The following is a 20577-nucleotide window of genomic DNA, read 5'->3' as shown; positions in this document are numbered from 1 at the left end:
ATGGCATACATGTAGACATATAAAACATTCAGATTGTAATGCATGTGTAATAAAACTGGGGGTAGTATTTTTCGCTCTTAACAACTATAGTATGATTTTGCAAGCAACCTTTTCAAACTACGTAAAAGAAAAAGGTCTAAAGAAATATGGGTTCTCAACTGATTGCGATTACACAAAATAAACACATCACAAAACAAGAAAAACAGGCCATTTTTAATAACTTTCAGAGCAGAAAAACATAAATAAACGTAGCTGTCAATGGAACAAAATCTAAATACGGTAGCATTAGGAAAAACATGCAAACCACCAGTGGGACCCAAACTACACAAGAACCTCTCTAGACACTTTGCTGTTCGTGATTTTTCTTTTTGCAGCAGAGCAGACAGATACATTCCTTCATACCTCTCCCTCCTGTGTTCAGTTACAAAATCTGACAGTCCTAAGTTAACAGTGGAAGATGAATGTCTCATTACAATGCAGGGTACAAACACAAGTTACAGCCATTTGCCCCAGATTCTTTTAATAGTGTGAATCTATTAATTAAAAATGTGCAAATAATTAGACTGAATGTACTGTATACAGCAGTAGTATTCTTCAGATTTTGTTTCACTGTATGATACAAACTAATCTGTAGTCCTTTGTACATGATATCACCCAATTTGTAGCGGTATTAAATGTGAAATTCAGAGCAATTTGCACAGATTGGCCTTGGCTTACACCAGTCTTACATCTGGTTTAATCTGTGTTTTGGTTAAGTGTTTTGTGATCTCTGTTTATGCACACTGGGGTAAACTTCTTCATGTATTGATAAACCAAAACATCTAGAGTTTATCCTGTGAAAGAGAAATTAAATTTTGGCTCTCAGTTAGTGCATCTTGCAGCTACATGGAGACAGAAAACCTCCCATATTAGATAATGAGCTGTCTGACACGATCCGCTGCGGCTGCAAATTGCCTGCGCAGCACATAGCCTAGATTCGAAAGGCCGACCTGGCGGACATGCCAGATGCCTGCCTGACGTGTCCTGGTTTGACCCCCCACTCCCCTCCCACTCCCATGACTCCATTCATTCAGCATGACCTTTCACCCCGTGCTTGTGTCGGAGCTGAAGATTTACCCGTTTTGGAGCATGGAAGGAAGTTAAGAAGTAAAGAGGCCAACGACTTAGGCAAACACAGTCAGTTTACTTAAGCAGGTTTATGGCAGATCAATAGGAATCGTGATTGGAAGTATTAATTAAGAAATATACTGCATATTGAACTCCATACATTGAATAAGTGAATTATGCTTTTCCATAACTAATTAGAATTGGTTTTAGCCTAATGATGGCTTGAGAGTAGTTGTGGTATAGCCGGTCGGTTTTGCCTTCAGTGTTTTATTTTTGTCCAAACTGTAATTCTGTTTCACATTAACTCGTGTTGCTAGAAATGTTTTCCACTGGTTTTAGAGTGATGAAAAATTTGCATCGTTGCCATTGCGGTTTTTATTAATTTCAAACTAAATGTTTTATCTTTTGAATAAACAAAAGTCTTCAAAATGTAGTCTATAAACAGGAACTCCATGAATAGCATTACAATAAATTCAATGTGATAAACATGACATTGCATATTAAACACTTGATACTATCCATAAAGTGTTGATGCTGCGTTGGGATGTCTGTATTGTCTTTTTGGTGGATAATAAGAGCACGTCTGTTGGAGGAGGGGGTGGATATCTGCTCCCCAGACTCTGACCTTCAAACAGGCTGTAATGTGTCCTCTGGGGTGTGAGGCTGGTTAGAGGGGGTGGAGAGGTAATGGACTGTGCTTGAGCTTGTCTTCTTCACAACACCTGTCTGGACTTCTAGCGGAGCATGTCCTAAAGCTACTGCGTCATAAGAGCTGAAGAAGCTATTCTAGGGCAGCGTGCAGGCTGACATTTGTTTCTGGAAAATTGGAATTACTTTGTAGCTGAAGATCATTTAGAATTCAAGAGCTATGGTTTAGTACTCAAAACTGGGTCAAGTATGCTACTAAATTATGCCTTGACTGTGACAAGATTGTATGTGTTTTAAGTTGATCTTGACACTGCTAATGTTGAACTCTGTAAAATTCTGTTTTCATGGACGATTGTAAAGGTTTTTGCCTTTAATGCTTCTCTGTAGTTCTTGTAACCATCAGTCTAGTTGGAAGCTGACAAAGTCTTTTCCATTCATGAAACTAGTCTAGTAACAGTACCTAACAAAAGACAGATAAGAAAAAACATAATTTGACATCCCAAGCTGTCCTTTTGTTCTCTCAATTTGCTCTTTGTTGTGTTATCAGTGCAGAGGGAGACGGTGCTGATGAGTATTGACAGGTAGTGAAAGCTCAGCTCTTCAATGCTGCGAAACAAAGAAACATTGAACAAGGACAAATATCTGGTGCTGATACAAAGAAGGTTCCAAAATTGGTTCCTGTGCAAACTTCAGATCAGTATTCGTTGTTATTTTTCTTTCTGGTCTATGCCTGGACTTGCCCTCAACACAGTGATAGCAAACGGGCTAGTGAGTGTCAAAGCAACCAAGCCACAATGTGTCACCTACATTAAGCTCTTAAGTCGTTTAGCTTCAAATTACTTAAACAAACAATTAAAGCAAGAAATGGAAATGTATAGGTTGTCATGGCAAGATATGCCAATGATTACCAACATAAAAACTTTAGAAAATCCAATAGCCACCATACATTCATTTACAAGATAACATGTAAATTAGAGAAAGTTAGAGTAAACCTTGCTGCAAAATTGCAATTTGACACTTCTTTTCCCCAAATTGTTCAGTCCTAGATGCCTTGATTCTTTTTAACAAAAACAAAGCTAACAACTTTTGTGGTGGATGAGGCCAGTGTGAAGTAAAAAGCACAGGAGCCTGTAGTTACCAGCTCCAAACAGAAAAGCTCAGCTGAGGTAGTAAAGACAGGGAGTTAATCTAAAGGTCACTGGAACAACAAAGCGCCTTGGCAGAGATGACCAAAGTGTTATAAGGTTATGCAATCTATTGAGCAGCTGTGTAATGTCAACGCACAGTCTGTTACAGTGGTGCCGAGGAATAGACAGGGTTTAATCCTGGATTCAGAGTTAAGAGCAGCAGCAGATGACAAATATGTTTATGTAGCACTAACACACACCATGGTCTGAAAGCAAGTTCTGTCTTGAGTGGGACCCCAGAGACCTACTATCTCATACATGACCAGTGGCATATGAAATGAAAAGCAGAAGGTGTCAGATCACAGGTGGGTATTTTAGACCACAAAACACAAAACATTACTACATAGATTTAGAGTATCTTACGCATTTGGGCAGAGACTTTGTTAGGGAAGACACAAAAGAGCCTACTTTAGTCTCCAAACACATGAAGGGCCTACTCAATCTATGTTAGTCTCCAACTTGGACAAATAGAAATCAATGCATGCTAAGTGATTAGATAACATTGTTAAAGTTAAGTGTACCAACATATTAAGCACATACTACCCTAAAACGTCAGATATGCCAAACGCCTTTTCATGTCACAATGGTTCATGTAGAGCGAGACAGAGACACTAACCAATAAATGTGTAAATCAACAAAGGCACCGCCTCCAGCCTCTCCTGGCTCTATTCCCTGTTATATAATCGTGTATTAGAGCAGCAGGCCAGGCTCTTCATGCATTCACCCTAAAGAACAGCCAGTACATATGTGCTTAGTACATGGTGCATTGTGTAATCTGAGGATAAAAATATGTGAAGCAATTGAAGCAAAAGCCCCTTCTGGTTTAAAACACTGAGTTTGGTTGTATTAAGCCTAGCTGTCATTTTGGTGTAACATGATCAGTTATTTTATGCCCATTATTCACTTTCATTTATAGTTCTCTCCTTCCCTAAAAGCATATTATAAATCTGCTAAGGAAGAAGCAAACCAAACATGTGGTCAGTTGACCATTACGCCCACACAAAATTCATATCCGATCCAGTGCACACTCACCGCTACAGGCTGAATTCCACTTCTACTAAAGCCTCTGTTGAAGAACTCAATTGTTTGCGTAACGGTTGTACTGTGTAACTACTAACGATGAACCAAGGGACAAAAGCTAATCCGGTATATCAGTATATTTTTTTTATATTTGCTATATGCCTGGGATAATAGCAGATCCCATACTCTCACATGTTATTCTCACTTCAGATGAGGTGTTAAAAGTACCTGTTCCTGGGCACTGGTATGTGGCAAGAGTGGGGCTGTCTGTCTGTTGGGGTAGTTTCCTGCCCCTGTCCCAGCTCCGTTTGGTTCCCTGGGTTCCTGATGTCCAAGTGCATGAGTCGTCCAGACACCTGCCCATTGATGACCCCTGGGCAGTGAAGGGGGCTGGCCTTCCTGAGAACCTCTACAGAACCAGCATTGTTTTGGTCCCCCTGGCCCATCTAAAAAGAAAATGGCAACATCAACATTTGGGGTAATGAGAATACAGTATGCATAACTTTATGCACATGCATTATTAAAATATGCATTATTTTTTACATCTATTATGTTTATATTCATGTTACATCAAAGAAGCTATTATTGATAGTTATTTTGGCCAAAACCTTTATTTGATGCTGATGCTTAAGTTAGTGCGTACTCTAGTGTATACACATAAAAGATTACTGGAGAAAGTACCCTTATGGGCATGTGCTGAGGCAAAGCTTGAAAGCTCTCGCCATAGCTCCACCCCAGCGATATGGGGGAGGGGTATGGTTAATAGTTTTGAAGTCCCTGCCCCCGTTTTCTGTAAACTTTGTACACACCGCTTGAGTCCCCGCCATTAACAACTGTTTGTTCTCAACGTAGTTAATTTGTTTCTGTCATAGTCGCCGGTTTATGAAGATTTGTCAAAAAGTGGAAGAGAGCACCAACTCATTAAGACAATTTGCGCACTAAAGTAGCACAGGGCTGCAACATTTGTGGTGTCACAAAAACGGTGCGTGCGTTCGCTAATAGCAACTGTTTAAATGTAATAACACCGTGTAAATAACGGACTTTATAGCGATGAAAGTGATTATTCCGCTGCGTAATGACAGCGTTACATCCATAGCTGTTGTTGATTTTGCCGGTTTATGAAAAGCGCACATAGAAAAGCAGACCACCAAAGACAGTTACCTTCTCCTTGTCGTGCAATAATCGTTCCCCTGAAGACAGTCCATTCCCTTTTAAAAAAGTTTTCTCGCCTTTGCCCTCAGCTCCTGGATCCAGAACAAATGTGTAAAGGACGGGGCCGTGGCTGTACGCCGGCGTGTGGCCGTGTTTACCCGGGGTGTTGCGGAGCACAGGACGGCCTGTCAGATAGCTGTAGTCTACGCCACCGACCCTTGACTTGTCCATGATATATCTGGAGTCCATGTTGAGACACAGCGAGTGATTAAAGAAATAAAACCAGCTTTCGGATGGTTTTAGTGCAAACTGCCGGAATTAGATGCATTTATGAAGATTGTCGATAGTAGATGTAAATTGTCTTTGCTCCAAACTAGTCTACATGTAAGTTCTTCAGCCGCCACTACCACCACCACCACCCAGGATATCCAAAAGCCGCCCGGTCAGAGGGATAAAAGATTGTTTTGCCTCTTTCCTCCAAAAGAATACCACGCCCCCTCGGAAACGCTCCCATTGGTCTGTGGCGTGCACAAACGCTCCACTTTGGCACGCGTCCACGGCGAGGCGCATCTGGATAGGCCAGTGTGTCTCTGTCAGTCAACAGTTTGCACCAATGAGAGCGTTTAGGGAGGATTGGGAGAGGAAGAGGGGCATGTCCTTCACTCACCGGCCGGTGTTTGTGGCTGAGGCAGAAGAGCCGGTTTATGGCAGCAGACACAGCGGAAAAGTGTGCGGGCATCGAACTCCGCGCTTATGTTTTACAGATACATTTCGCATAGGCCTACTCATACTATATGAGAATACTTACCATGATGAAGCAAAGAAAAGAAGGCCACTCTATAAACGGAAGTGTCAGTCAGTTTTTTAAGGTTTTAAAACGCAGCATTCTGTTCCTAGTGTTGCAGTGGGACTTTAATTAAAGATGCAGTGTACACAGAAATGAGGGTTGGACAGAAGACATGACACTGTATTAGAAAAGTAAAAACTCACTTTATTATTTTATGAAGATTAATATAAAACATTACAATCTTTGCATATTTGCACGGTCACACTATATGTTCATATATTTATTCTTTTGAAGTAAACCCTGTGCTTCATAAACATACAACATTGGCTACAGCTGTCACAGCAGAACTGGCCCATAAAAGACTATGAACAAACATTATCTGTAGGCTATCTGCATGGAAAGCATGACAAAGTTTTGCATCCACAAAGTACAATGTGTCTGTGATAACCATCATTGTAGAACAAATATACTGTTTACTGTATGTTACATTGAACAACATTAGAACAGCAACAGAATATTTTACACATTTACATCTTCATACTGCTTCATTATTGTGCAATAAACATCTGTTGTTCTCAGTACTGAACAAAACATATCATAACCTTCTGGAATTAAGAGTGTGACACAAAGTGAGAGAGACCAATGATACATAGCCTACTGTATAGAACTTAAGACTTTTTTTTTTATCAGGCAGTAGTTGAGCTGTAAGTGAATGGTTGAGTATGGGATTGGCCCGGTATGTCTGCTCCTGTATTCAGCACCCGTAAGACCCCTACGTCCCACTGGCTGGACATCAAATGACGTTGTACACCAGGAGTGAGGGGGAGGCAGGCAACAGAGGATGGAAGATGAACACCAAATGAGGAGTTGTGTATGTGTTCCCACAATCGGTTATTGTAACTTATAGCTTTTACTTTAGCCATCATTTTATCCACCTATGGCCCATTTGCTGCTGAGAATATGCTTGTATACAATCTTCATATCTCATAGCTTTGCATTACATGGCAAAAGAGTACAACTCAAAAATACATTATAACAAGATCAGTTAAATACAACAATGTTTTTCTCCATATATTAAAGCATGCACTTTTTGATCAAGCAAAATTGCACAAACAACATATTGTTCCCATGGCAGTGGCATGAGCTCTTTAACCAAAGAAAACATCTGCAAACTAAGGAACAGTGCATTAAACTACAGTGTGCATTATTTAAAATACTTTCTTACTGTTGGTGACGTATATGTAAGTGACTGGCCTTTTCAAAACCCATTTTCTTTGTACATGGTGAATTGACTCACAGTAAGATGTGTTTTTGGTAAACCTCAATCTTTACATTTTTTCTTATAGACAGATATTGTTTGTCATTGTGAAGAGAATTTGGTAGTGACTGAAAGCACTGTGGAGTTTGAGCATCCAAAGGACACTTGCTGTCTATTTCTTTGACTACAACTGTATTTCCCTTGGACTGCAAACCTCTTGTTGCTATTGGAACAACGCGTGCAGAATGAGTCCAAATTAGTCTGGAAATGCCCTTACGTAACATGATACAATTAAGCACAAACTGTTCTGAAACTGTTCGATGCAATATAGCAATATTTATACAGAGATAATGAAATCCAGATAACCAAATAAATGAACAATGTAGATCTAAAATATTTTATAATAATTCTGTTCATTGACATATTTACTTGTTTGTCTGTTACAGTCGATGTTTCCTGATGAGAAATTATATAATGAAGAAATTACTGGACAACCAAATGTTAAGACGTGTGCCTTTGTTCAAATTGCCATTAGATGTGCTTTTATGAATTATTTTAAGATACAATAGCAACTCAAAGAAACTCTGGATTAGTTAAACATTAAGGGACACAAAGGGGTTTGTTAAACGGGACAATTGCCTTGAATAACCCTATGTTTAACAGGTATTACAGACTAAAGTCTAAACAAAGCCTGTCAAAGGCATCCACTGGCCAATAGGCCTTTGCTCACAAAACCTGTTTCATGTTTGTTTAGTTAAAGTTAAGAACCACAAATCTCCGTGTCGTCAGCTGGGTTTATTACATAAATACCCACAAGTATAAGGATATGTGTGTGCTTGTTTGTGTGGGATACAAAGGTGTGCCTTTTGCTGCTTATGTAGCCAGTGTCATTTCTACTGTCCATCACAATCCACTGTGTGTTGTGTTTTGCACATTGCATGCACATTTTTGATTGACTTCATTTTTTTCTCATGTTTACACTATTTACCCTTTCAGAGCACAGTGTTAATATAAAAATAAAATTATTATGGAAAATGGTGCACACACAAGTATCACACAGTAAGTAACATGTATATTTCCATTTTCATTTTTTCATCTTTGTTTTGCTATATTTTTTGATAAATTTTTGGTCCACACATGGGTTGGTCTATGCTGACGCTGAAATACAGGCCAGAGAGGAGAAGTTCGAACCTGGATTAGACCCTGTTTGTACCTGATGTCAATGCAATGGATCTTCAAACAGTTTATCTGGGTCTTCAATCTTATGTACAGTAAACAGAGATGCCCCTCCCTCGGCCCTGTACTTTTAACCCTTGGCTTGTTCATCTTCTGTACCCTGCAGCTACAGTCCGGTCACATACATCTCCATGCCATCATTGAAAGTGAAGATGGTGGTAGTACTGGCGCTGTTGGCCCCTGCTTTCACGTCACTGATGCTTTCATAGAAGTGTTCCCCACCGGGCAGGCCTCTGACAGGCAGAGAGGATGGTCCGGAGCCCTGAGCTGGAGCAGCTGCTGGGAGGGCTGCTTGCTGTTGCTGTGGTTTCTTCCTCTTCAGAGTAGCACTACCTCCCGCCGAGCTATTATTGTTGCCAGGTGACTGCTCACGTTTCCGGTGACTGTCGATGGTGGCGTATGACGGGTCGGATTCAGCAGTAGCACAGGTGGACCAGGAGCCTACTGGTTCATAGCAGGGCTCTTCCTGGGACCGGGCTTGCACCTGCACACCTCTGCCTTTCCCTCTGCCCCCACCAAATGAGCGCGGGAGGGTTTTAGCACCATTGTTTTCCATTGGAGGCTTCTTTCTCTGGTTCTTACACACAATGGAGTAGGTCTCTGCAATCTGAGAACAGACACACAGGGAGAATGAGGTGTCAAATAATGGGCAGATATCACATACTGTTATCAAGGCACCATATACAAACAAGCTCAGTCATTAATTCCACAAATACATACTTATTGCATTATGTAAAGGAAAGCACTGATCCAAAACTGGTATTGAATATTGGTGCAGATAATGAAAAATTTACTGGATCAGATAACGGCTTCCAAATATCGCTTCTGATTGAACATATAAACTGATGTAATAAGCCTATGTACTGGTCAGCACAGACAAGGTTCTAAGGTTTTTAGTCTCTATCAGTTGATATTGAATATTGGAAGATATATGAATCCATAGTATCAGAATCAGTATCGGAACTGAAAAAGCTAGATTAGTCCACCCCTACTAATTAGTCAATCCATTATGGAACTTGGGTGGGGTCAAATTTGGACAATAGCACATTTAACACAGAGGGACACTTTGACAGACATGTAGTCCCACATGCATTCAACTACAACCACACAAATTAGCTCAGGATTGGACCAACAACCTCCTCCTGAGAAGCAGAAGTGCAAACTGGTCTCTAAAATACTACAGTCAAAATGTGTTTGTCAACAAGCTGATATGAGTCATAATATACTGCCATAAAATTTGCTGTATGCATAATAATTTGGCGTATGTGATATATATAAAACCTAACCCACACGCACAAATATAGTGAAAATGGATCCTTTAGAAAACATGTAATGTGTCTAATTTTAACTGCGCAGAAGAGTGTCAGTGTGCGTGGTGTGGGCGTGCTCACAGTAGTTTGCGTATGTGTTGACTGTGTGCTGTAACCTGACCTATTTTGATGGGAGAGTAAACTGTGTTATCGCTTTGCTGAAGTCTAGGCTGCACACTCAGTGGATAGACCTGTTAAAATTTCACCACAACTGCTCTGGTGTGAAGGCCTGGACCACAGCCAAGGCACTCACAAATACTGTTCCCCTGTTTTTATTAGTAGACTTTGCTCAGCTCCCATTTACCTTGAACAGGGAATGCACAGTACACATAAAGAGCAGTTGCTTTACTTTAGGGTGTAGTAGTGGTTTAACTTTTAGCCATTCACAAACCACAGAGTGAGATGTATACACTGGAGATAAAAAATATTTCTTTTGACATTATCATGGCAATTTATCTAAACAATTTCATTTTGAACAAACCAACCAATGACAAGGACCAGGGATAAAAATAGAACCAAGCCTTAACCAGGTGCTAAATCTTTAACCAAGCCAAACAAGGTCTGAAAGAGGCAAAACAATGATGAAGCCAAACTGTAAATTAAACCTAATCAGAGAACAACTGCAAACTGCTGAATAAGAACTGGCACTGGTACCACCGTTTGACAACCACAGATCATGTCCATCTTGCAGAATTCTAACACTGTCAACTGCAAAGCTTGTGCAGGAGGAGATAGATAGAACGAGTGCCGTGACCTCTGGCATTTCTGTGTCAAAATTCCACACGCACACAACCAGAGCAGAGGATTGTGGGATATGCTCGTGTTTACTTTCAGTGTTGACACCCAGACCAGCTTTGACCCAGAGAAACTAGAGTAATAAGGGCTGTAGTTAACTCTATCTAGCATAGATATACAAATGAGAAGAGCTGTGCACAAGCTGTAATTACCTTGTATTGTTGTGTGGAATGTGTTATTAACTAAACTAAGTAAATAAGCTTGAACAAGGCACTTTGAATTTTGATGCAGCACCTTAATATTTTGACAACTTAACCTTTGTAGTTTTTGTCAGTAAGCTGTCTGTAATGATTGTCTTTTTGTTTGTTTTTTTGTTGTTGTGTTTTTCCAATGTGGTTTTCAACTACAAATAGCAAATAAACTGGCCTAACTTAACCTAAAAGCAGGCTATTACACTTTTGCCCTTTTGAACACGTTTTAACTGGCACGTGGTAAGATTTATTTTTTTTTTTTTACTTTTGTTCTTGTTTCCACAAACATATTTCACCAAATTCTCACTGTATGTGTTTTTATGCATGCAGAATTTGCAGCGAGCAAAGGAAGGAAGTCACAAGATGATGGGGATTTCAAAACTGGGCTGCAGCTGTTGAGGAAGCCAGAGTTTTGTATGTTTTCTTTTCTCCTCCCTTGCAGTGCCTTTCTGATAGTTACCCTGCAGATTCGGTGTGGTTTAAAGCTACACTGAACTCTGGCAAGACCTGCTTATTCTCCATGGAAACACAATCGCATGCATGACTAGTGTATCTGTGCGCTGCCAATTTGATGAATAGTGAATATGTTATAAGTTTCCAAGTGTCTGCAAGCAGTTCATATTCATACAACTGGAGAGAAACATGATTGGTCAAATAAGGCAGCGCCCCCTAATAGCCACAATGGGAGGGGTGAGGAACGAACAAGAGGGAGAGGTGGGGTTTGGAAGTGGAAAACTGACAAAACTGACAAACTCCAGAAGTGAAAAGTAAATGCGCAAAAACAAATATTTAAATGGAAAATGCAAATAATCTAAAAGAAATGTGAACACAAGAAGTTGGCATTTAAAGGATTGGCATTCTACAAGTTATGTGTAATTACAATGTTAAGAATTTAGAGTTTACAGTGAAGTGTTTTAAAGGGCCCATATTATGCAATTTTCTGCTCTGTGTTACATCAAAACAGACCTGGAGTTGTGTTTTGTTTCAGTCCCACGTGTTTAACACACAAACCCCACATATGTAGGCTAAGGTTTTCTCTTAAAAGACACACCCTGTTCCACTTTGTGATGTCATGTGGTAATACAGGAAGTGCTCCACTGTGTTTAAACTCCATTCACCTTCACTAGGTCCATTTGGATAATTTCAGACCTGGAATTGCCAATCTCTACTAAACAAAAGTTAAATAGTAGCTGTTAACTTGAAAAGTACCACCTCATGACATCACAAGGTGGAACAGAGCAGTTTGAGCTTTGGAGATGTAGAGAGTAATAATAAACCTTTTAATATCATGTGAAATGTGTGGTCTTCTATTGTCTTTTATTGTTCTGTTTCATTGACTTTATTTATTTATTTCTATGGGTCTATTTTACGCTTTTATTTAGTTATTTTTACTCCGTAGCTTTTATTATCTTTAGATTTTTAAAATTTATTTATTTTATTATCTTTTTTATTTTTTATTTATACTGTAGGCTACATACATTCAAATAAGCACAGAATAAACAAAACAACAGATACACACACTCATTCACACTTGACTGTTAGACACATAATAAATCAAATTTGAACAAAAACTAAGACAGAGTTCAAATGTAGTTACAAAATACAAAAGATGAACAACAAAATTCAACAAAATGATCAAAAACAGTTACACGGGTTATGTAAATATTGAACCATAGCATTTATGAATGAAGGGACAGAAGTTAATGGAAGGAAGATCAGCGGAAGCTTTATCTTTACATGAGTGTTTTCCTATTTGTTTTTTGACTCTTGGGACAACAAAAAAAATCTGATCTGCATGATGTAAACTGTAAGAGGATCTGAATCAAATCGTATTGTATTAAATTGTTGATTTTTTATTTATTTATGTGCAACACTTTGAAGACAGTTTTTATTAAGAAAATCTGCTATAAAAATAAAGCAGCTTGGATTGAGATTTACAGAGAAGAGGTTAACTCAAAGTCAAATGAGCCGAAACAGAATCACAGTGTGGTTTGTTAGTCATTGTTATTGTTTCATACCAGTAGCAAGGTATGAATAACTGCCTTACTTGTATAACATGATTAATACAACAAAAATTTTTTTCATTATCTTTTATTGAATGCTCATGCGCAATTATTTTCTGACCTAGTTAATGTTCACAGCATGAGATTTGGCTGCAGACACACCCTCTGTTCTTGGATTTCATTCTCAAAACATGATTGTGTGTGTTCAAAGGTACTCAAAGAAAAACAGTCAGGTGGTGGTGGAGAGATTGTGTGTTGTGAGCACATGTGTTGGATTAAGTGACATGTAGGCTTCCCCCATCCCGCCACCAGACATTCAGAAACCTATATTGTTTAGCTTGAAGCGTAACAGCAGATTTGTTTGGGGCCAATCACAAGCATCTGTATAGATTTCCTCTTAACAAAAGCCTCTTCACTATATTACGCTAGAGCAGGTGAGGACACCATCGGGTCTGGGTTGCAGCAGACAGCGACAGACTGGGGACTGAGGTCAAAGTTCAGGCCGAGGGGGTTGGGTGAAGGGAGGCAGGCGTGCTGGATCTGTGTCACATGACCCTTGGCTGTAGGAAGCAGTCTCGGATAATAGGTGGGTCAGAGGTTGGCGCTGTTATGATGGCCTGACCAATTGTTTGTGTCCACGTGATGTCACAATAAAATTAAAAGAGGACGGGAGGGAAGTCAACAAGAAGCATTTGTTTAGTGCTGTTTACAGTCACTGCTTGTGTTGTAGTCAAGACCACACTAGTCGAGACCAAGATCTGGCTGAGACTACAGGGTCTCAAGGCCAGGACAAGACCAAGGACTCTGAGGGTTGACATCAAGACAAGACTAAGACATTTAAAGGCCAAGACTGAGACAAGACCGAGACCTCTGAGGGTAGAGACCGAGACAAGACCGAGACTTTTAAAAGCCGAGACTGAGATAACACCGAGACCTCTGAGGGTTGAGACAGAAACAAGACCGAGACAAGCCTGAGCCAGAGACAAGACCAAGGTCATGACCCATCGCCTTCAAAACCGAGACGTGGTCAAGTCCGAGACAAGACCAAGTCCAAACGAGGTTGAGTCCAAGATGAGACTGAGTCCAAACACAGTCGAATCTGAGATCAAAACCGTAAAAAGACTGGTCTCGAATACTACAACACTAGTCACTGCAAATGACCAATTTGAGAACTTAAGAAGAGTACGTAGCTCAATCAGAGTTACTCAAACATTTGTGAATGAAACAAAACACAACTCTGAGTATGTTTCTGAGGAGGTAACAGCTTTATAGCATGACTTAAAAAAATCTATTTTCAAATTTAGTGTAATATAGGACCTTTCGAACCAGGTTTAAGTATTTTTGTACATTTTCTTGCTGGATGTTCATTTCATTTGGATGTCTAACTTCATCATACTAAAGAACAGAGCAGACTGTCCTAACACCCATCTTGTCTCGTTGACCTTGTCTGACTGACGTTGATCACACAAAATCTATAGAGGCAGACAGACAGAGCAGTACCTCCTTTGCGGTTGGGGGTGGCGGGTGTCCCTGTCCGTTGTCTCCGCGGTGTGGTGGTGGGTGCAGGGTGATAATGTCGTCATCCTCAGGGGGCTTCCAGATGTACTGCTCCCCATTGCCCATGAACACAGCCTCCTGGTACAGACAACAATACAACATGGTTAAACATTCATGCAGAAATCATTTTAATAATTGCTTACTCTAAAAGAAACGCAAGCTGTTTGAGGGGCTATACCTCCTCCAACTGTGCCACAATGGATTACGCTTGGGTTTGCGTGTGTACGTGTGGGTGAGGAGTGGGAGTATGTGCATTTGCAAGCAATTTAGACATTGACAACATCAGACGGTTTTGAGAGGTCAATGGTCATGCATGAACTGGGGGAGGGTCGTCACACTCTTCGATTTGAGACTTGAGCTTGACAGTGTTATGGTTGTGGTAATTGAAAATCTTCACCGAGTCTATTCAGTCCTGAAATCAATTATAGATAAGAATATTTTTGAGTCTGTCCTGTTTATAAGTTAAAAATACATGTGCAAAATCAACTCCACAATTTAGTGCGGCACAGTAATACATTTTCATAATTACAATGTTTCCATTAATACATGCTGCTATGCTGATTTCCATTATAAATACAAAGTACTTGAGTGTTTTATGGTTGAAATTTGACTTGAGTTAATCAGTCCTTTCCTAACCCGCCTCTTTCTATAAGGCTTCATGCGAATCCATCCAGCCAAAGATAAACACACACATATTTGAGCTTGTTCTCTTTGTGACCTGGAGGGACTTGTTCACCATTAAAATTTTCAACCCTTCCTTAGTTAGATTAAGAGCTCTCCACTGAGTAATAGACAATGTTAAAAATAATGAGAACTGATTAATAAATGTAAAATAGAATAGTGTAGTTCCAAATCATATTTATTGTGAATGTATGTGTTATAGATCTGGTTATTAAATGAGTGAATAAAACAATGCAACAGTCAAATCAAATAGCCTTTTAAAAATCCTGCCCCGTGTTGATCCAATTATAAACCAATTACTTGTGTCATGCCCTGTTGTGTGCACATGCAAACAAGGATAATTAAACTTTTATACGCTCCTCCTGTGCACTTGGCGTGAGTAATAGGCACTGGCTGAGGCGGGGAAATGGTTTCAATATGTGGACATTATTTATCCGTACTGCTGGCTGACTGCTGGCTACCTGTTAGCTGTGCCTTGATAGACTCGCTGAAAGACTGAACACAAATGCACACTCAGAGACACACGGGGAGGGTGCAGCTGGCAGCGGGCCAGGCTCTTACATAATCCGTCCTTCCACTCTTTACTCGCCTGCTCTAATGCTGCACTACAGGCTAATGGCATAGCACAGACGCACTGCCATGGATATAAAACGGACAGGTCAAAGACAGTTACACGGATGGACTACAATAATACAGTACAAGCAAACTTGACCTATTTACACATACAGAAATATATACATAGATACATAGATAGATACATACATACATGCTCGTCCTACTACATACAGATATATAGATGGCCATGTATTGTTATTGTACTAAATACAACAAAACTTCAAGAGCAAAACTATAGCAGTGTCTAAAAGCACTGCTGCTGGACCCGTTTTGTTTTTACGTAATCTATTTCCATGTAAAATGTGCTGTCAATAAAGCCACAATACCTCACTTACGTAATGATACAGTAGTTAAATAACATCTAAAATCATCTGCTCATGCGCAGATCATAAGTGTAATTTCAATACTAACCATTACTACTACTAATACTAGTGAGAACAAAACTTTTAAACTTATTGTAGTGCACACTGGGTATATTTGTACCATAAGCCAGCTCACATTTCAATTGTAAACTGTAGGAAAAGCGTTTGTAAGTTAGTAAACAAATTATTGATTTTGCAAAAACTCTAACCTTTCAAATGTTGTTAACTACAACACAGAAAGTCATAAAGGTCTTAGAAAAATCAATACGGATTTGATATGAATAAATTAAACAAAAAAATATATAAACTAAAGCCTGAGCAGGAAAGGGAAAGTCTACATTAATTTGTGTACACTGCCCTCTGTTGGTCAATGCCCAGACATGCATGTTATAATAGCCGTGAACCTGCCCAGAAAGAGCATATGATGAGAGAGTATTGATTCGTTGCTGTACCTTGGGGAATGAGTGTATGTGAAATGGCTCGAGTGGTTTGCGTGGAAACTCCTGACTGCGATGGAGCGGAGGAGCAGAGGGAGAGTCGCTCACACTGGACTGGTCTGACTGGCTATCGCCGCCATTATTTTCCTTCCTGCTCGCCTTTTCAACCTGCTTGAACCATGGCACAAGAGTAAAAATAGCAAACATTTAAGTTTTTAGTTAGTTTCTGACAAATCTAATCTTCAATTAATACATTTGTAATCAAGGACAAGATTCAGTCATGTCTAAGTGTTAAATGTTTTTACTTCCTTTTTGTGAAGTTCACAGCCAACCCTCTTTTAGTAGTAGTAGTTCAGAGTTGGGAGGAATAAATGTGACTTATTTTGTTTATTTATTTGAGTGAAATGGCACGTATTGAAATGCTGTAAATGTTAATGATCAGGAAATTAATATCAGGATAATTATTAAGTGTTTTAAATTGACAAATATTATGACATATCAATATTGAATATATATACTTTTTGTAATTTTGTTGGCCCTGACCTAGTTAATACTTTCCAACTATATCAATACATTATTGTGGACATTTTTATTTGTTAAATAGAAATAGCAAGACACTGTACACTTGAAAACATTTTTGGATAGCGAAAACAAAATAAATAGAAACATACACCACCACGGGCAACTGAACGAGGCTAAATGACTGCATTTATGAACTATATATGACATACTTCACTTTTAATATATATTTTTTTTCTTTTTAAACACACTTTGTATGTGGGGATTACCTTTCTGAACTTGCGCACAGAAGCATACTCCACTCCTCCTGGCTCTTGATTTGTCAGAGAGCTGACAGAGGACAGAGGAGATCTGTTCATGCCGTGATTATTACCTCGTCCTGGTATTGTCCCATTGCCACCATTTATTCTGCCATTCCCTCTGCCATTCTGCAAAACAAAACACAACAGGTTTCAACAACTCCCCCTAGTGTAAGTCACTGTGTAAAGAAGACATTTCAATTGGTATTTAAAATATGACATACATAGATCCTTCTTCTACATTTTGAAACCAACGTGCATGACCCAGAGTCATGTTGGGCTCAAATGTTTTGAATGATCATCGCTAGTAAGTACAGAGAAGTGGGCGGAGATAAAGTAGGAGGTAGGTGTAAACTGAAATTTTCTGAGCCTCCAAGTCTCAAATGCAGGACAAAACAGGATGAATGAATCAATCAAAATAAAAAACAGAGTAAGCTTATGGTGAGCGAACATTGTTATTGATACTTTGCAGCTGATGACATTATTCCCTGGAGGATGTGACATCATATCTGAGATCCAAGTGGAAGACAGATGGATAAACGAACACAGATGACTGTGGGCTCTGCTCTGTCTGAGGCTTGGGTAGGGTAGAATCCCCACTGACTGAAATTGTTGAAACCACAAAAGGTGAGCATTAACCAAAAGTTTTTCACTTAGCTACTCTCATCTTTTTGTTGAAAATCTAAACTTAAACAGGACCATGAACACTTGAATTGATCGCCAGCTCCAGAAAATGTGCTGTTTAAATCCATTTTACATGGATCATCTTAAAACTTATTTGATTGTGTTTGCTAATGTGTGTATTGTGTCTCAGTGACAATGTCACTGCAGTATCAATAACGTGGTCAAAACCTCAGCAGTTTTTATACAGTATTCAACTCACATTTCCAAAAGCATTCCCTCCTCGTGCTCCATTGGCCTGTGCAGGGGGGCTCTGTGCTGCTCGGACAGACGCTGGGGAGTTGGACAGTATGGAGGGCGGGGCAGAGGGGACCTTGTGACCTGCCTCGCCCTCCCTCACCCCCACGGTCTCGTACAGGCCGTCATCAAGGGCGTGGGTCGGGGTGGGGTTGTTCCTCACTCCCACCTCTGTGTAGGTGTGAAGGTCTCTAGGCTCTCCTCCACCTCCACCAACCCCTAGTCCTGTCTCTGGGTCTCCCCCCGTCTCTCCCCCACTGTCCTGGCCACTTCCAGGGGGGCTAGTGGGGATCTGGGGGAGCTGACGGCCATGCGAGGGTCTCAAGTCCGTCTGGGAGCGGCGACTGTGAAGCAGCAGGAGATCCATGCTGGCGGGTCGACTTTTACTGACTGCTATGAAGAGAGAGTGTTACTGACGGCATGTTACGTCAGAGGGTGCTTGTTATGCCAGAGTTAATAGATACAAACTTGTCAACGTGTCACTTACAGTTTCCATTGCAAGGAAAACGATTAATCTCATGCAGCCTGGTGTCGGATTTGCTCATTGAGTTCAGTTTAGGATGCCGAAGAGTCCCTTGCTGCAACATATGCAGTTCAGGTAGAAATGTAAATACAGTAGTTGAAAGGGCTACACAATATAATAAAAACATGACATAAGTATACAAAAGCATGATCATAGTCTATATTTATAAATGGACAAATGGATTAATGTGCCATTCCAAATAGGAAGTGAACATGGGGGCGCTGCTGCAGAAATCCTCACCATTTTGGTCTTAAATGCTCGTGTTAACCTGCTTTACCTGTTTTTTAACAAATTTCTATTCCTCATATGATACCTGGCTCCAAATTCACCCCTGTAACTGTTAACCTCATGAGCTTCATTTGACTGGAGCCAAACACTATGGGTACCATCACACTCCTTTTGTCCACTTCTTTATACAGTCTATGCGTGTGATATACTGCTGAAATAAATATACACGATAAATGATAAAGCTGAAACTAATCTAAGTCACTGACACAAAACCCAAGAGCAAATTGAAACCACAAAAACTATTCTAATTATAAATATGAAAAAATCATGAGCTGTAATAAATAAACAGAAGTATTAAACACTTTGGTATTTAGTTTGCATCTGTAATGAGTCATAGAAGTTATTATTTCAAACCTTTTTAATTCAACCTTTTTTATATTATCATAGGGCAAAAAAATAATCAAAACATTTCCCATTAGTAGGATAGAGAAAGAAAAAGTACTGAATATTGAACCCCAAAATATATTGTTCCAGCTTTCATATATTCAACAGTAAATTTAAAAATATTATTTAACATGACAGGCCTATGTATAACTTAAATGGAAATGTTTTTGTCAATAAATGCATGTATATGAACTATGCAGCCCTGAGTTTATAGAGCGTGCCATACTTTATGTAGTTTTCAGTTTGCATAATGTTAAACCAATAGATGTTTTAAGATGCTTAATACTAAATGCTGAGTTCTTTGAAAAGTTTTCTGACACTACTGACCTTATTCTACCCTCCTCACTTTTGCGTAAATGCAACTAAACCATGCTTTCTTTGTAGTGGCACTTCTGGTTACGGGAGATTCCCATTCAGTTCAAGAAGTGAATTTGGGAAAAGGTTTGTTACTAAAATATGAAATAAAGTAGGTTTATTTGTGTAAAATGTTCAATTTTCATATGCACCAACAGGTCAATACTGCACCAATTCTCTGGGAGGCTTTAAAAGTGCTTTGTGATCTGGATAGAGCTAATTCACTGTGAGATCTGCAGCCACATGCAAAATAATACAACCCTAATAATACAATCCAATACCTGCAGTGACCCAGGAATTTATTCCACAGCTTTTTATATCTTTTTGGCTTATGTATCTCTATGGACATTTTGGACACTGGTACACCAAACAACATGAAGGACTTTGTAAAATTTGTTTGACATCCAATTCCAAGCTCTATTAAGACTATGATAGACAGAAGAGGTCTCACCATATTCACAGACGTCCCCTTTTCTCCTGCGGGGGGATGCTTGCTCTTGCTTTTCCTGAGAACACATCAGCGCAAAGCAAGGTCAGCAGAAGCCAGTGGACAGAGACAGAGGACACGCACAGAGCCAGAGAGAGAGATACTATCACAATGAAACTTTGGTGAGGGCTCAGAAGTCCTTGGTGATAACAGGAGCCCAGTCAAACAGAGGAATGAATCGTGACTCTGGGTTTCATGCTTACGCAGTAACTGTCCTTGGCATAAAAAGAATATTTCTGAATATACTAAAACATCACACCACAGATGACTTAAATTCTGTTTTAGTTTATGATAATTAAAAAAAAAACATTTTGTTGTTCTAAATGTTGATCTTTGTTAGATTAATCTTTAGGCAATATTTTTGTATATCCTGTATTTCAAGTTAACCTTAGTTGGATTGGATTACCATAAGATTTAGTTTTCACAGACAGAATTATTGTAATTTTTAGCAATAGAAAT

At 39.5% G+C, this 20577-nt stretch overlaps 2 protein-coding genes across 4 annotated transcripts in view; both read right to left on the bottom strand.

Annotated features, from left to right (window-relative positions):
• The window catches only part of slc2a4rg (SLC2A4 regulator), a 32722-nt gene extending 27128 nt beyond the window's left edge, over nucleotides 1–5594 (bottom strand). Inside the window, exons 1-2 of one of the 2 annotated variants that reach the window (XM_020929807.2) lie at nucleotides 5124–5594; nucleotides 4191–4408 (exon numbers count right to left, since the gene is read on the bottom strand). In XM_020929807.2, the coding sequence (XP_020785466.1) occupies nucleotides 4191–4408; nucleotides 5124–5363 (458 nt within the window). In that variant the 5' untranslated portion in view covers nucleotides 5364–5594. The remainder of the gene's footprint in view (nucleotides 1–4190; nucleotides 4409–5123) is intronic. The other variant, XM_020929806.2, reaches the window with a different exon arrangement.
• A 566-nt stretch (nucleotides 5595–6160) lies between these two features.
• Nucleotides 6161–20577, bottom strand: part of LOC110164920 (uncharacterized) — a 46609-nt gene continuing 32192 nt past the window's right edge. The window contains exons 4-10 of one of the 2 annotated variants that reach the window (XM_055166106.1): nucleotides 20083–20137; nucleotides 18570–18660; nucleotides 18048–18475; nucleotides 17135–17293; nucleotides 16362–16517; nucleotides 14195–14329; nucleotides 6161–9002 (exon numbers count right to left, since the gene is read on the bottom strand). In XM_055166106.1, the coding sequence (XP_055022081.1) occupies nucleotides 8502–9002; nucleotides 14195–14329; nucleotides 16362–16517; nucleotides 17135–17293; nucleotides 18048–18475; nucleotides 18570–18660; nucleotides 20083–20137 (1525 nt within the window). In that variant the 3' untranslated portion in view covers nucleotides 6161–8501. The remainder of the gene's footprint in view (nucleotides 9003–14194; nucleotides 14330–16361; nucleotides 16518–17134; nucleotides 17294–18047; nucleotides 18476–18569; nucleotides 18661–20082; nucleotides 20138–20577) is intronic. The other variant, XM_055166107.1, reaches the window with a different exon arrangement.

This window comes from Boleophthalmus pectinirostris, unplaced genomic scaffold, assembly GCF_026225935.1.
Source record: "Boleophthalmus pectinirostris isolate CB_2022bp ecotype Guang Dong unplaced genomic scaffold, ASM2622593v1 HiC_scaffold_8, whole genome shotgun sequence".
In the NCBI taxonomy this organism is placed as follows: domain Eukaryota; kingdom Metazoa; phylum Chordata; class Actinopteri; order Gobiiformes; family Gobiidae; genus Boleophthalmus; species Boleophthalmus pectinirostris.
This window is presented reverse-complemented; position numbering and strand designations above follow the sequence as displayed.